Here is a 16,591-nt window from a genome sequence, read left to right as displayed (position 1 = left end):
TAGAACTAAGCATAGTGAATGGGAAAGCAAATGATTAAATAAGATAGGCTTGAAACAAGTTCCGTGCCTTGTATTCAATCGTGACATTGCAGGATAGAAGGAATTGATTGTACGGTAACTACTCACTGAATAGGTTCTTGGTATTCTAAGCAGTGAATTCGTATTATCCGGATAGTCGCGATATGCTGAGAAGTATCCCTCACGATGTAGAATAAATATGATTAATTTATTAATTAATCATATTTAATGAATTAGAGAATTTATATAAATAATGATAAAATAGTTTTATCATTATTTATTTCTACTACCGGCTTAATATTGAACCTACAGGGTCACACCATAAAAGAGAATGATTTAATGGTGGAGGAATTAATTAATAATGGCTGGTAATTATTTATTTGTGAAATAAATAATTAATTAGCAGATTTAATAATTGATTAAATGAGATTTAATTAATTCTTAATATTATTAATTAAGAATTTAATTTTGGAAATTAAATCAAGTGAGAGAATTATTTTTCTAAAGTGTTTAGAAAAGGGATTAATGATTAAAAGGTGTTTTAATTATTAGTTAATTGGTTAATAAGAATAATTAATTAAAGGGTTAATAATAATAATATTTTATGAAAAAAATTCAGCTGAAAATTTTGCCTATAAATATACTATTATAAACCCTATTTGCCTCAACCCAAATAATTAACCCTAATACTAAAGTAGAACAAGAGGGAGTCAACTAATTCTCTCAACATCTTCCTCCTCCATCACATTGTACTCTTGGTGGATACCGGTGGAGTGCTTCACACTTGAGGAGCAGCTGTTAGGGATTTCCGTTCATCGTTCTTGGATCGCTATTAAGGATCCGTCATTTTTCCATTAACGTAAAGATTCTTAAGGTAAACATACTGAACTACGAATTAAATATTATTTTTCGCATGGATCCTGCGGAGGGTTTCGATTTTTTTAAGATTTAAATTTATATTTTTGTTGCGTTTATGTGTTAAAACCCCTTCAAGTTCTCTATAGATCAAACTGGAGATCTCGAGATGAAGCTCAAGTACAGAATGTAGACAAGTTAAATATTCAAGATTATCAATCAACAAATAATCTAATTAGTTAGATTGAAAAGTCCACAAAGCAGCTTGAAGAGTACAAGATCAAAGGCCAAGATTAACTGACAAAGGAAAGTCACAAATTCATAGGATTTGCAAAGATACACTAAGCCAGAAATGAAAAGCTTTAGAGATAACTTAAAGTAGGGTTTAGTACATTCTATTGCATGCTATGTAAACCTGTTTTTACTAATCTATAAAGTAAACACCGGTCCTTTACTTTTAGAATTTCTTGTAACTCTCTTAAAGAAGAAGCTGAGTTCTTTACTTACAAAGAATCCAGGATTTGTAGCAAAACACTAGCTTGATTTTAATACAAAATTAAGTGAGTTTTGAAATATTATGTGCACTGTTTAGTTTCAGTTAACATAATATTACTGCATTTCTTATCTGTTTTGTTCACAAACTAACAAACATTCAAAAAGCCTTAAAAATAATCAAAACACATTCACCCCCCATGTGTTGTATTCATTAACTAACATAACCGACTCTCAATATCTAACCAAATCGACCTAGCTATTTTCAAAAATAGCACACTTCGAGCAATATTTTCATATAAGTTGAATAACAACTACGAAATCACCAAGTCATTGCATCGTTCCCAAAGTTTATAATCTTGTGATTTAGTATCAGGAACTTCAATTATTCAATTAACGAAACTAATTTTGTTTAGAGATAACGTAAGCATCATGCTTCATTTCCAGTTGTTAAAACCTTCTCCATTGAATTTAACATATACTAACTACGTGGTACTTGAATCAAAAGGATGTATAAAATACACGTTTGACGGATCTTGAACAACTCGAGTAGACATATTGATTTAGAAGAAAATAGTTAGAATAAATCTCGGCGCGATAAGAACAACTATATCAACGAGCAAGAACAAGTACAAACACTTATTCTTTGAGCACTTATCAACTATTAAACAAAAAATATCAATTTACCGAAATTGTTGCAAATATTGTATAAAATACAACATAAATAAAGATATAACATCTAAAATTGAGGCCTTAGAATCGATATGAGATTGAAACTTTAGAATCGATTTGAAATTGAAGCTTTATAATCGATCAGAACGGTTTAGATCACGAATTTAGTGAAAGTTTCAATCGTGAATGCTCTGATATCATGTTATAAGATGAAATCTATGTGTTTGTATAAACTGAACTAAGCTAATAGAAATGATATACTTGTAGAAATTCCTTTAATGAACATCTTCTTTACACGAAGAAGAAGACGAAAAAATCCAAGAGTATATTTACAATAACTAACTATAAGTCTAGCCTCTAAATTATATACATAATATGTACAATGTAAACTTTGTTATGTCAACTAGATGTTCTAGAAGAACAGGATAAGACTGAAATGATGTCATGATCCAAGTCACCATTCTATCAACTCTGTTTCCCCACCAATATATCCAATAAGATTAAAAATTATCTATTTATTATTTAAAAAACTAAAAATTACATTTTAAAATAGAAAAAAAGTGCTTTTGATGATATAGTTTTTTTTTTATTTTTCTATATATATATATATATATATATATATATATAAGTTTCAGTCGAGATATAATTAAGTTGATTGTTGAAAATGTATATGTATTTAGGGACGAAAAAGAGTAACTGATAATATTTTGATTAATATGTGTAGATATGATACTATGAAATTAGGATTAATTAATATCAAGGAAACAATTGTGCTTTGGGGATATGCTGAGCTTACGTCTTATTCATTCATATATTTTATCCTACCTACACCCGAAATAAATTTGGTTTAGTACAGATTGAACTTTGAACTACTATGGGCAGTCAAATTGGAACATTAAATTTGACCTTTAATTTTTTTAAGGAGGTAATTGTTGCACGAGGACACATCCTCATAAACCGTCTTCTCAATCTCAAATATTGCAACATTTCTTCTGTAATCAAAACTCAAAAGGCAATCATGTAAAATCCCATGCATAATTTTTGTGTGTGGTTAGGGATGTTCACGAACTGAGCCGCGTCGATTTTTGACGTAAACGAGTCGAGTTTCAAAAAAAATTCTAACAATCAGAGTCGGGCCGAGCTATTCTACTGAGCAAAAAAACGTGTTCAAACTCGAGTTCGTTAAATAACGAGCCGAATACGAGTTCGTTAAATAACGAGCCGAACACGAGTTTATTCGCGAACAAACGCGAGCCGAACCGAGCCGAGCCGAACAGCTCATTTAAAACAAAAAAATAATAATTACGAAATAAAAAAGCTCAGCCCGTCATGACAAAAAAAAAAGTTCAGCCAATCCAACAAATCCAATCCTAGTAGTTATACATACTTACCCATCTATTCACCATTTCTCATCTTATATACACACATGTAAAGTATACATATAATATAAGACACTAAATTTTTGGTGTTAAGCTGCTGCAATTTGAACTAAGTGGTGTTAGGGTGGGCAATGAGAATAAAAGATCGAGAAGAAATGTCACAAGACAACGAGAATAGGAGATCGAGAAGAAATGCCAGAAAGGCGACGACTTGAAACTCTTAACATCTTTGTTGGGGCATCGAAGTTTGTCAAATGGTGGAAGCCTGAGAAAATATGTCTGTGCCAAGCCCTTTGATTTCCATTTTGTCGCTCTTAATCAACAAACCCTTATCCCCATCTCTCTTATCTGCATATCTATATATCCATCTGAACTAAGTGTCCTAAATATTTATAAAATATTTGTGAAATATTATATCTTTTTCGAGTTTTTAACGAATAAGTTCGAGTCGAACGAGATCAAGCCGAGTCCGAGTCAAGCTGAAGCCGAACATACTAAAACTACGCTCGAGCTGGTTTTACTTAAGGAACACATTTATGTGTTTCGAGTTCGAACTCAAGTTCACGAACGAGCCTTTAACGAGTATATCCATCTGAACTAAGTGTCCTAAATATTTATAAAATATTTGTGAAATATTATATCTTTTTCGAATTTTTAACGAATAAGTTCGAGTCGAACGAGTTCGAGTCGAACGAGATCAAGCCGAGTTCGAGTCAAGCCGAACATACTAAAACTCGGCTCGAGCTGGTTTTATTTAAGGAACACATTTATGTATTCGAGTTCGAACTCAAGTTCACGAACGAGCCTTTAATGAGCCGAGCTCAAGTTTGTTCGTGAACAGCTCGTCGTGATACTAAAACTCGGCTCGGGCTCGTTTTACTTGACGAACACATTTATGTGTTCGAGTTCAAGTTTGAGCTCACGAACGAGCCGAGTCGAACGAGCTCTTAACAAGCCGAGTTCTAATTTATTCGCGAACAGTTCGATTTTTGAACAAACCTACGCATAAACATGACAACCTTATTCTTGAGCATGTAAGCACAATCTATGTACATGTGCCTCTGGAGAAAGTTGGTGAAAAATAACTTATTTTAATATAAAAGTACTAAAGTGTAAATAAGTAAAATATTTATGTTACATCTGCGACTTGTAAGTTGTAACTAATCAAAATCCGTGATTGTTAAGCTGATCTTTATATGTTGTTGTCAGATATAATAAAAAAATAATTCAACCAAGTGATATGATGCCATTGTTGGTCAATATCTTCAACTTGTTACTAATAAAAAAAAATTAACCCCGATTGTCGCAGTGACATGCGATATGACGGAGGTATACATGAGTTGATTGTGATTTTATGATTGTCGCCTGTCGGTAAAATTTAAAATAAAATACTAAAATATACGCTATTCATTAGCAAAATGAATAAGGAAATAAATAAATAGCCTGTAGGAACTAGGTGCGGAGATCCAAGCCACCAATAGACTTATTCCACGTATGCTGGAGGATATAATCTGTAAGCCATAAAATAAATTCTGGAGATAATGCAACAAACTAAGCCACAGAAGGATGGCCACGTGTAAATAGGACAGACAATCAACAGGAGACTAAAGCGCAAAGGCTTAGCAGTAGTATTAGTTGGAAGTGAGAAGAGAAGTGGTGTAAGAAATAATCAGATAGAGCAAGCAAAATGGCAACTTCAGTGATGATGAGTTGTTTGAGTTTGAAGCCTTCTCAGTTGAGTGTTGGGAAAACAGGAGCTGTTAGAGGTCTTCCTTCACTCGCAAGGCCCACTTCTTTCAAGGTTCAAGCCAGTGGTATCAAGAAGATCAAGACCGATACTCCTTATGGTAATGTTTATACACTAATGACTAAACCTAACATGCCCGCTGTATTCCGCTACTAATATTGGAGGTTGAAGCTTGGCTAGGCTCACAATTTTACTCGGACCTTTTTTTTATAAAAAAAAACATTAAGTCCGGTCTATTTTGTGATCCTCTGGAGACCGGGAGAAATGATGATAAATTGATAACTTTGCTTACTTAATCATATTGTGCTTTCAGGAACTGGTGGTGGCATGAACTTGAGGGATGGAAAAGATGCATCCGGAAGGAAGCCAACGGTTAGTAACAATTCCTTGTATAATTATCTGTTGGATCCGGATGCAGCTAGATTTTGTCCAAAAACCCAATTCCAGAAATTATAAATATCCTGATTGCTGTGGTTCTTACTCAAAACTTGTCCAGGGCAAGGGTGTATACCAGTACGTGGACAAATATGGTGCTAATGTCGATGGATACAGGTACAATTTGTGCGCAAGTATATACATGAGGATTTTAGAATTTGGTAGATAGTACTTGTATGGTTGCATATTTTTATGTCCAACACAATCGCATACAACCTAAGAATGGAGATATGTACTCCATTATCGGATTACTAACAAGGATTTCTTCTGGTGATTCTTATGCAGTCCCATCTACGACCGTAATGAATGGTCCGAAAGTGGTGATCGATATGCCGGAGGTAATCAAGAATATCATGGATATACTATTAAATTTACAAGGAGATTGATTAAATTGGAAAAAGAAACTAACAGAACTTTGCGGTGACTGCAGGCACAACTGGTTTGTTGATATGGGCAGTGACACTTGCTGGTATTCTGGGAGGAGGAGCACTACTTGTTTACAGCACAAGTGCTTTGGCAAGTTAACATCAATCTCACCTGCTTTATGTAATCAGTATCTCCATCCTCTGTACTTATACATGTAACTTGTGTCCACCTATCAAGATTAAGTTCAAAATATTGTTTTGTAATCCCACAACTTATTTGCCTACACTCTGATGTTGTTATGGTTTAGATGTTTTTTGGCTCTATAATTTATCTGCCAAGTATTCGTTTTCTGCACCATGATTTTCAGATGGAGCTGGCGATTTTACTTCTGCATGACTTGAAACAACACAAGTCCTTCCCATGCCATGTGTGGTTTTCATACATATGATTGTCTGCATTTAAATCAAATCTATTTACTCCGTATTTGGTGCTTAACAGCCTACCTAGGATATGAAATCAATCTTCTGTGTTAAATTTCCAAGATGTGATCAACACTTCGTTTGAGTTCATGCAAGCAAAATAAAATTAATCAGAATTAAGCTCATCGAAAGAGCAATCTGCAAACTTTATCATTTATAAAAAAATCTGAGACACTGAAAGCATGGGGTTCAAGAAATCTGGCAAATTGCCAATCATTTCATACAAAATTTCACATAAACGAGTCATCCCAAGGCACATAAATAACTAGCTTCCAAATCAACTAAGTGCGAAGCCCAGTCCATTCACTCGCTCAAAATTCAGACTCAAGTTTTGCACAATCATAGTCACCACTCCAGTGCTACATTGAGAGTTAGCATCCGTTACAATTAGCATGCAGTTAGAGTCTCTCCAAGAAACTCTTAACTCACTCTTTAAAAATAATATAAAAAATTAGCTCATACCAAGATAATGTAGGTGTATCTTCAATAATAATTTTTAAACTCACTCTTTACATTTTTTTTATAATTAAAAGTATATTGAAATTATAAAATGACAAAAGAAGAGGGAGGGAGAATAAAAGTAGAGAGATTATTTTAATATAAAATGTAAGTTAAGAGTTAGGTATAAGCTCTCAGTACCGTATAAGCTCTCTGTACCGTCTCCGGAGGGAGCTGGTCTAGGTTGGTGCCTAGGGCCTCACAATTTTAGGGGCCTCCAAATTTTTTTATAATATTATATTTCAATATGGATCAAATTAATTGTAAATAAAAAATTAAAAAACACATCCTATAAATAGGAGCCAAATATTACTATACAAGTGCAGTTTAAAAAATATGAAGATACTTTTGGGTTCTTATTTGATATGTGCAGATTGAGAGTTATAGATGATGGAAGTATGAAAATGCATGTGCTACTCTTGAGAATATTTTGAGACATGATAATAGCTCTGATATTGATGGACTTGAATTATATTCGGAGTTGCAATTGCTGAGGAAGTCACTGCCGGATAATTTAAGCAAACCAATTAAAGTGTTAGGAATATTGATGAGGATCAAGAAATAAATATGTTAATTTGGATTTGGTTATGTGTACTTGTGGTGATGCTCAATTGGAGAGTATGTGTATGCAAAGATGGGTTATGAAGCTTACTTGGACAACAAGGAATAAAGAAGCAGTGCATGAAGTGGGACAAGTAGCTGATTATTATATAATTATTAATTCGAATCACATGTTTGCATCCTCTCCAATTGAACATCACCACGAGCACACATAACCAAATCCAAATTAACATATTCATTCCTTGATCCTCATCATAGTATGTAGGTGCTTATTATAGAATAAGTTCACTGAACATGACTCGCCCAGCTGAACAACTGATGGAGTTCACTCACGTGTCAGCAGTTGTTCACATAGTGATAGTTGTACAAGTATCCTTAGACTTGAGGTCATCATAGTCATCTTGTGTACACTGAACTATAGCTTTGGTTTAGTTCTTAGTCTCTAGGGACAATTATTAGGGCTCTACTGGGTATATGAATTTGTACACGAAGATAGTGTATGATCAATAAAGGATCTACCCCTTCCAGTGAAGGAAGCGAATGTTCAAGGCTGATCCATTTATGCTAGTTCAGGAATCTCTGGCCAGAGTAAATGAAATTAGAAAGGAGTTTCTAATTTGCATAGAACTAAACATAGTAAATGGTAAGCAAGTGATTAAATTATATAGGCTTGACACAAGATCCATGCCTTGTATTTAATCGGGACATTGTAGGGTAGAAGGAGTTTATTGTACGGTAACTATTCACTGAATAGGTTCTTGGTATTCTAAGCAGTGAATTCGTATTATCCGGATAGTCGTGATATGCTGAGAAGTATCCCTCACGATGTAGAATAAATATGATTAATTAATCAATCATATTTAATAAATTAGAGAATTTATATAAATAATGATAAAATAGTTTTATTATTATTTATTTCTACTACCGGCTTAATATTGAACCTACAGGGTCACACCATAAAAAGAGAATGATTTAATGGTGGAGGAATTAATTAATAATGGCTGATAATTATTTATTTATGAAATAAATAATTAATTGGCAAATTTAATAATTGATTAAATGAGATTTAATTGATTATAAATTAATTAAGAAAAGTTCTTAATATTATTAATTAAAAATTTAATTTTTGGAAATTAAATCAAGAGAGAGAATTATTTCTAAAGTGTTTAGAAAAAGGATTAATAATTAAAAGGTGTTTTAATTATTAATGAGAATAATAAATGGGTTAATAATAATAATATATTATGGAAAAATTTCAGCTGAAAATTTTGCCTATAAATATACTATTATAAACCCTATTTTTATTCTAACCCCAAAATTTTATAAAACCTAATTCTCTCCACCTCCTTCTCCTCCTTAACGTCATTTTCTTGGTGGATACCGGTGGAGTGCTTCACGTTTGAGGAGCAGCTGCTAAGGATCTCCGATCATTGCTTTTGGATCGCATATTAAAGGTTAGTAATCGATCCCTATATTTTTACCACGATTTATATGCTTTTATTTGGATTTTATATGTGTAAAAGTATTTTACCATGTCTCCACTGCGATTAAAATTCAACAATGGTATCAGAGCTTAGGTTGTATGCATATAGATCTGTGGTAAAAATTTCAGAATTTTATGTGCTTGTATGAATTAATTATGATTTTTACAAGTTATATCATGGATTAATTTTGTCTGATGAGAAATCGTTTCTCAGAATAATTTTGAATATTGATCTGGGTTCTACAAGTGTTGTAGATCGTCTGGGTATTTTTTTCATAATTTTATGATGTATAGGTTTTTTATTATGAATTTTTGAAGTTGTTGTAATTAAATTCGTAATTAAATAAAGATATATATATATATATGAGTTGTAAGTATGTATATATATTTGTACATCTGCTGCTGTAAAGAAAAGCATCTGTTGAATGTTTTTTTGCTGTTGGCACGGAAAGAAGAAAAGGTACAGAAAAGAATAGGTACGAGGAAGCTGTCAGGCGCGGCGACTGCTGCAGCCTGCAGGCGCGTGTGGCGCACGCGCGCGCGGGGGGGTCGCGCATTCCGGGAATGCGTTACACCCTGTGGCGCATTCACGGAATGCGTTACACCTTTTAATGGCTTAAAAGGGTTGTAACGCATCACCGGAATGCGTTACAGAGCTATTAACGCGTTCCTGTAATGCGTTACAGCCCGTCTGTTATTTTTAAATTTGATTTCTAGGAGTTTCGTAACTCCGTTTTAGGCGTGCAATATATCGTTGGATTTGTTTTTCCGATACGGATCTAATGGAGTGATCAAATTTTTGTTTATATAAAAGTTTTGAACTGTTTATATTTCCGAAAGTGTTTTAAAGCTGTTTTTAACTGTTTTAACTGCTTTTAAATGCTTCATGTGATACATAGAGATGTATAATGCTTAGACCAATATGCTAGATGACGTAACATGCCTACCTTTATGTTTATTCATGTTGATATATGTGATATATGCTTAGTTTATCATGCGATGATAGATTTAGGTGAACTTAAATGAACATAAGGCGTTTGTTAGACAACCTAGTATAGTGAAATTGTTTCATAACCTTAATAATAATATTATGAATACAATCATGAGATTCTTGTGTTTATGAAACACGTAATTGAATATGAATTTTTGATATGAGAGAAAGGATGATTCTGTCAACAACAGATTTCTATCTGTAAGAAAGGGTTATTAAGTGACGCCTCTTGACAATGCTCCACCCGATCTGGAAATCATCTGATTATTGATTATTGATTTGAAATATTTAATTTAAAAGGAAGAATCTCTTTATAATATGATTATGATTGTAACGTAATATAATCCCCTTAAAATTAAATAATATCAAGTGGTAATTGGCCAATGACACAACGGGCTTGTGTCGGTCATAGCCTTCCAACATGATAGAAAGTAGTTCTTATTTTTAAATCATTGTCGTTTCGTGCCACAGCTGAGGGCTTTGATTTCGAAATAAGAAATACTTGTCTATTACATAGAGATGTGTACATTGAATAAGAATCTAAAGGTCGTTACGTGCCACAGCCGTGGGCCTTTGGGGACTGATTCAATTATACGGAATGTTGGGTTAGACTTGACTTAGAATATTGAGTTTGTCGTGCCACAGCCGTGACTCAATGATTCAAGAGGCTAAAGTTTGATCAGGGAATAACATTAGATATAATTGACAAGAGTTGTCTGCCTATTGAACATTACATGGCGTTTCGTGCCACAGCCGGGGTTGTGTAATGGAAAGTAGGATCCCTATTCCCACTAGCATTATGAATGCTTAATTTTTCACGTAGGTGGTAGGGAGGACAGCTCGATATGAGATATCGAAGGAGTTGTTCGGTTGTAGGATGTCTGAGGGATCATCTGTGAATGACCATGTACTTAAGATGATCAATTTGATTGAACGTCTTGAACAACTTGGTTTTGCCATGGATGGGGAGCTGAGCCAAGACTTGGTCTTGCAATCGCTTCCGAGTTCGTTCTCGCAGTTTGTTGTGAACTTTCACATGAATAAGTTGGATGTCAGCCTGCCTGAACTCCACAACATGTTGAAGACTGCGGAATCGAATTTTCCCCCTAAGAAGAGTTCTGTTCTTCTAATTGGTGAAGGTTCCAATCCTAAGAAAAGGAAGAGGAACCCTTCCAAGAAGAAGAAAGTAGGTGAGAAAACGCCGGTTCCACCAAAAGCTGAAGACCCCAAGAGCAAAGTTGTTTGCTTTCACTGTAACAAGGTGGGGCACTGGAAGAGGAACTACAAGGTTTACCTTACAGAATTGAAGAAGAAGAAGGGTAGTGAGACTGCCGCTTCTGATTCAGGTATGTTCATGATAGAAGTGAATATGTCATTAAGCCAAATTTCTACTTGGGTATTAGATACCGCCTATGGTTCTCAAATCTGCAATTCGTTGCAGGGACTAAGGAGAAGTAGGACTCTTGAGGAAGAGGAGGTGATTCTACTGATGGGAAATGGAGCAAGAGTTGCTGCTGAAAATGTAGAATCGTTTCATTTACATATGCCTACGGACAAGACTATTGTTTGAAATAATTGTTATTTTGTTCCCTCGATTATGAGGAATATTATTTTTATTCCCATGTTAGACTTGGCTGGATTTTCATTTATTATTGAGAATAATGAATGTTCTATTCTTAGAGATAATATTCTTTATGGACGTGGTACTTTAAATAATGGTCTGTATAAATGTGACATAATTTACTTCAGATTGAACAAACTAATAAAAGAAAAGGGATGATGAAAATCTCACTTCATTGTGGCACTGCAGTCTCCATTTAGGTAGACATGGAGAGAGGGCTGCAAATTTGCTAGGAATGGTACACACAGATATATGTGGACCAATGTCTACGCAAGCCATGGGTGGATTTTCATACTTCATTACTTTCATGGATAATAGATCTAGATTCGGATATGTGTTTGATGAAACACAAGTCTGAAGCCTTTGAAAAGTTCAAAGAGTATAAGTATGAAGTGGAGAAACAAACCAAACATAGTATTATAATTCTTCGATTAGATCGAGGTGGTGAATACTTGAATGGAGAGTTTCTGGATTATCTCAAAGTAAATGGTATAGTCTCCCAGTGGACGCCACCAGATTGGTATCTGAAAGGAGAAATCGAACTTTGTTAGACATAGTTCAGTCCATGATGAGCTATGCAAATCTTCCAGTATTCCTATGGGTTTATGCATTGGAAACCTCAGCATATTTACTGAATAAGGTGCCTTTTAAATCTGTTCCTCAAACTCCGTATGAGATATGGAAAGAAAGGAAACCGAGTCTTAAACACGTTAAGATTTGGGGATGTCCAGCTTATGTCAAGTAAGTTGACCCAGATAAGCTGGAATATCGATCCGTAAAATGTAGTTTTGTGGGATATCCTAAAGAGACTTTAGGGTATTACTTTTACACCGATCATCGGGTGTTTGTCTCCAGACATGCTACCTTCTTGGAAAAGGAGTTTATCCTTGAAGGAAACAGTGGGAGCAAAATTGAACTTGATGAAGTTCAAGAAGCACAAACTACTACAGATCAAGTGGAAACACATATTCTGACTGAACAACCTTTTGTGGAACAGCCCATTCATAGATCAGGGAGAGTGTCTCGCCAACCTAAGAGGTATTATGGCCTTGTCATTAAGAATGACAATGAGTTGTCGATCATTGATGATGACGACCCTGTGACCTATAATGAGGCTATGAGTAGTGTTGACTCAGAGAAATGGCATAGTGCCATGAAATCCGGAATGAAATCTATGTATACGGGATACAAAAGAATGATTAGAGCAGATGGCCAGGTGGAGACCTTTAAGGCCAGGCTTTTAGGAAAAGGATTCAAACAAAGGCAATGGATTGACTTTGATGAAACCTTTTACCTGTAGCCCTGTTAAAATCAGTTCGGATTTTGCTTGCGATTGCTGCTTACTATGACTATGAGATCTGGCAATTAGCCAGATGGTTTTCTTTCCAAGAGAAATAAAAACCTAGTGTGTAAGCTGCTGCGAACCATATATGGTTTAAAGCAAGCTTCTCGTATATGGAACATCCGTTTTGATGAGACAATCAAAGAGTTTGATTTTATCAAAAACGTAGATGAACCATGCGTCTACAAAAGGGTTAGTGGGAGTGCGATAACATTTCTTGTGTTGTATTGAAATAGAGTTGACACACATAACAACATAGCAGACCCACTCACAAAGCTACTTTCTGAAAGTCACTTTGATCGTCATAAAGATAAGATGGGTATTAGATACCAGAGTGATTGGCTTTAGTACAAGTGGGAGATTGAAAGAAATATGTCCTAAGTCTAATCATGCATTGGGATTTAGGAATAACTTTTATGTAATCTGTTTTGATTTCATTGATATTAATAAAGACTAGTTTTGTTTTTATTACGGGCTTTATCTATTTAAGTGTTTAAATAAGATATACCATAGTTTAGAGTAAAGCTTTTTATGGATTATGATGAGATCATAATAGTGAGACCTAAAAGATGATTACTCTAAACTTAAATAGTTCCTGGTCGTAGGATTACTAACTGGTAATTAATAATCCGCAGAGATCGGTACATACTATGTTTGCTTCATTATGAAGGATGTCTGTTCTCATATGTGTGGTGACACTATAGCTAGTATGTAGGTGCTTATTATAGAATAAGTTCATTGAACATGACTCGCCCAGCTGAACAACTGATGGAGTTCACTCACGTGTCAGCAGTTGTTCACATAGTGATAGTTGTACAAGTATCCTTAGACTTGAGGTCGTCATAGTCATCTTGTGTACACTGAACTATGCTTTGGTTTAGTTCTTAGTCTCCAGGGACAATTATTAGGGCTCTACTGGGTATAGAAATTTGTACACGAAGATAGTGTATGATCAATAAAGGATCTACCCCTTCTAGTGAAGGAAGCGAATGTTCAAGGATGATCCACTTATGCTAGTTCAGGAATCTCTGGCCAGAGTGAATGAAATTAGAAAGGAGTTTCTAATTTGCATAGAACTAAGCATAGTAAATGGTAAGCAAGTGATTAAATTAGATAGGCTTGACACGAGATCCATGCCTTGTATTTAATCCGGACATTGTAGGGTAGAAGGAGTTTATTGTACGGTAACTATTCACTGAATAGGTTCTTGGTATTCTAAGCAGTGAATTCGTATTATCCGGATAGTCGTGATATGCTGAGAAGTATCCCTCACGATGTAGAATAAATATGATTAATTAATCAATCATATTTAATAAATTAGAGAATTTATATAAATAATGATAAAATAGTTTTATTATTATTTATTTCTACTACCGGCTTAATATTGAACCTACAGGGTCACACCATAAAAAGAGAATGATTTAATGGTGGAGGAATTAATTAATAATGGCTGATAATTATTTATTTATGAAATAAATAATTAATTGGCAAATTTAATAATTGATTAAATGAGATTTAATTGATTATAAATTAATTAAGAAAAGTTCTTAATATTATTAATTAAAAATTTAATTTTTGGAAATTAAATCAAGAGAGAGAATTATTTCTAAAGTGTTTAGAAAAAGGATTAATAATTAAAAGGTGTTTTAATTATTAATGAGAATAATAAATGGGTTAATAATAATAATATTTTATGGGAAAATTTCAGTTGAAAATTTTGCCTATAAATATACTATTATAAACCCTATTTTTATTTTAACCCCAAAATTTTATAAAACCTAATTCTCTCCACCTCCTTCTCCTCCTTAACGTCGTTTTCTTGGTGGATACCGGTGGAGTGCTTCACGTTTGAGGAGCAGCTGCTAAGGATCTCCGATCGTTGCTTTTGGATCGCATATTAAAGGTTAGTAATCGATCCCTATGTTTTTACCACGATTTATATGCTTTTATTTGGATTTTATATGTGTAAAAGTGTTTTATCATGCATCTGCTGCGATTAAAATCCAACAATAGCTACTACTGAGAGAAGTTTCTCCAAATTGAAGTTGATAAAAAATTATCTTCGATCAACTATGTCACAGGAGAGGTTAAATGGTTTGGCTATGTTATTTATAGAGAAGAAAATGGCCGCTGAACTATACTACAAAAATTTGATTGAATCTTTTGTACATCAAAAGGCAAGAAAAATTATTTAGGGGTCTCAATATTGTGTTTTGTCTCAGGCCTCCAGTATGCTGAAGCCGGCTATGTAAGCTCTTAGAATTGAAGAGAGTGAAAATGCTCTTAAGCTTTTAAATAATCTCTAAAAAAAATTCGAGGTAAAATTTTATCATTACGCTATATTTTTAAACTTGAAAGCTTATATAAAGAATGTGTTGGAGATACTTTTATAAGTTACAAGTACCTCATTAGATTACCATCATGTTCCATCAATTCGGAATGATCAAATCTTCAACTTTGGGAAAAAGGAGAAATTAATCGTTGGAACAAACTATGGCTGATAAATTTTAGAACTCGAACACAAAGTCCATATATTTTAAAATTTATCATGCTACAATTGGAAAGGCTAATAAATTTTAAAAATTACACGTACTATCACGCTACATTGTGCTTGAACATGGCATGATTAAAAACAGAACGTTTAGAGCATATGCACCGCCAACATCATAAAAGCAATTCATCACCATTTTCAATTTTGTCCTCCAAAAACAGAATGCACTGCATGTGTTTGTACTCCATCAATTATTGATGGAGCATTCATTCAACAGCCTCACCATTAATTAATAAAGGAGTAATTAATGGCCATCAAATAGTGGGGCCTACACAAATGTAATCCTTTTCTATTACTTTTCTTACTTTACTCAACTCCAGTACACATTATATATATAACGGCTATAAAATTGTAACGACTATAATTTTATTCCTAACAGCTATAATTTTAACTTTTAACGGTCATATATTTTTGCCTATAAATTATAATTTTGTGATTCAATTGTAACATAAATTTTTACACACTCAAATTCTTCCCAGATTTTCTATTTTCTATAAATACATATTTTACCGAAATGGGTACTAATTGGCTCCCTTCCGAAAATTTACAATTATGTATTTTGTGGGCTCGACAATCTGTTGATCCCATCACAGGGTCGATATTCAAACAAGAATAATTTATGGGGGCGAATTCATGAGGATTATGCAAAATATTGGTGTGGAACTCCAGAGAATCCTCATGCCGAATCTCGTTCAAAAGTTGTTCTTGATTCGTACTTTGCACCGTTGAAGAGGTCACTAAAAAAATGGCAATGTGCCAATAATCAAGCTAGTAGGCTTAGTGCAAGCGGAACCAATTTGGTGGATGAGGTAAGATTTTTATTTATATATTTATTTAAATATGCTTTTATATTATTTGTGTGAGAACTTAGAATGATAGTAGGGCGTCCTTTTCGGCCACTATAAGCCCCACCCCATCCGCTTGGACAATTCTTCCATTCTCAATGCATACAATCAATACTTCCAATCATACCTGGAAATCCCCTTTGTTCACCCCTGGCTAGAAGCCTTCTTAAATCTGCAGGTGTTAGAGCACGAAGATACTCTTCACCAAAAAGTCCTTCCATTTGCTGGCAAAATTTTTTCATGCACTCAAGTGTAG

The 16,591-nt window shown here is 34.1% G+C and overlaps 1 protein-coding gene across 1 annotated transcript; it reads left to right on the top strand.

The window, feature by feature from the left end:
- The first annotated feature begins 5,019 nt into the window (after nt 1-5,019).
- On the top strand, nt 5,020-6,270 carry LOC141713336 (photosystem II 10 kDa polypeptide, chloroplastic). The gene is made up of 5 exons (XM_074516699.1): nt 5,020-5,263; nt 5,477-5,535; nt 5,660-5,715; nt 5,884-5,936; nt 6,029-6,270. The coding sequence occupies exons 1-5, from the start codon at nt 5,104-5,106 to the stop codon at nt 6,121-6,123; spliced, it is 423 nt and encodes a 140-aa protein (XP_074372800.1). The 5' UTR covers nt 5,020-5,103; the 3' UTR covers nt 6,124-6,270.
- Nucleotides 6,271-16,591: the final 10,321 nt, after the last annotated feature.

The sequence above is a fragment of the Apium graveolens genome, chromosome 3 (genome assembly GCF_009905375.1).
Source record: "Apium graveolens cultivar Ventura chromosome 3, ASM990537v1, whole genome shotgun sequence".
NCBI classification, from domain to species: domain Eukaryota; kingdom Viridiplantae; phylum Streptophyta; class Magnoliopsida; order Apiales; family Apiaceae; genus Apium; species Apium graveolens.
This window is presented reverse-complemented; position numbering and strand designations above follow the sequence as displayed.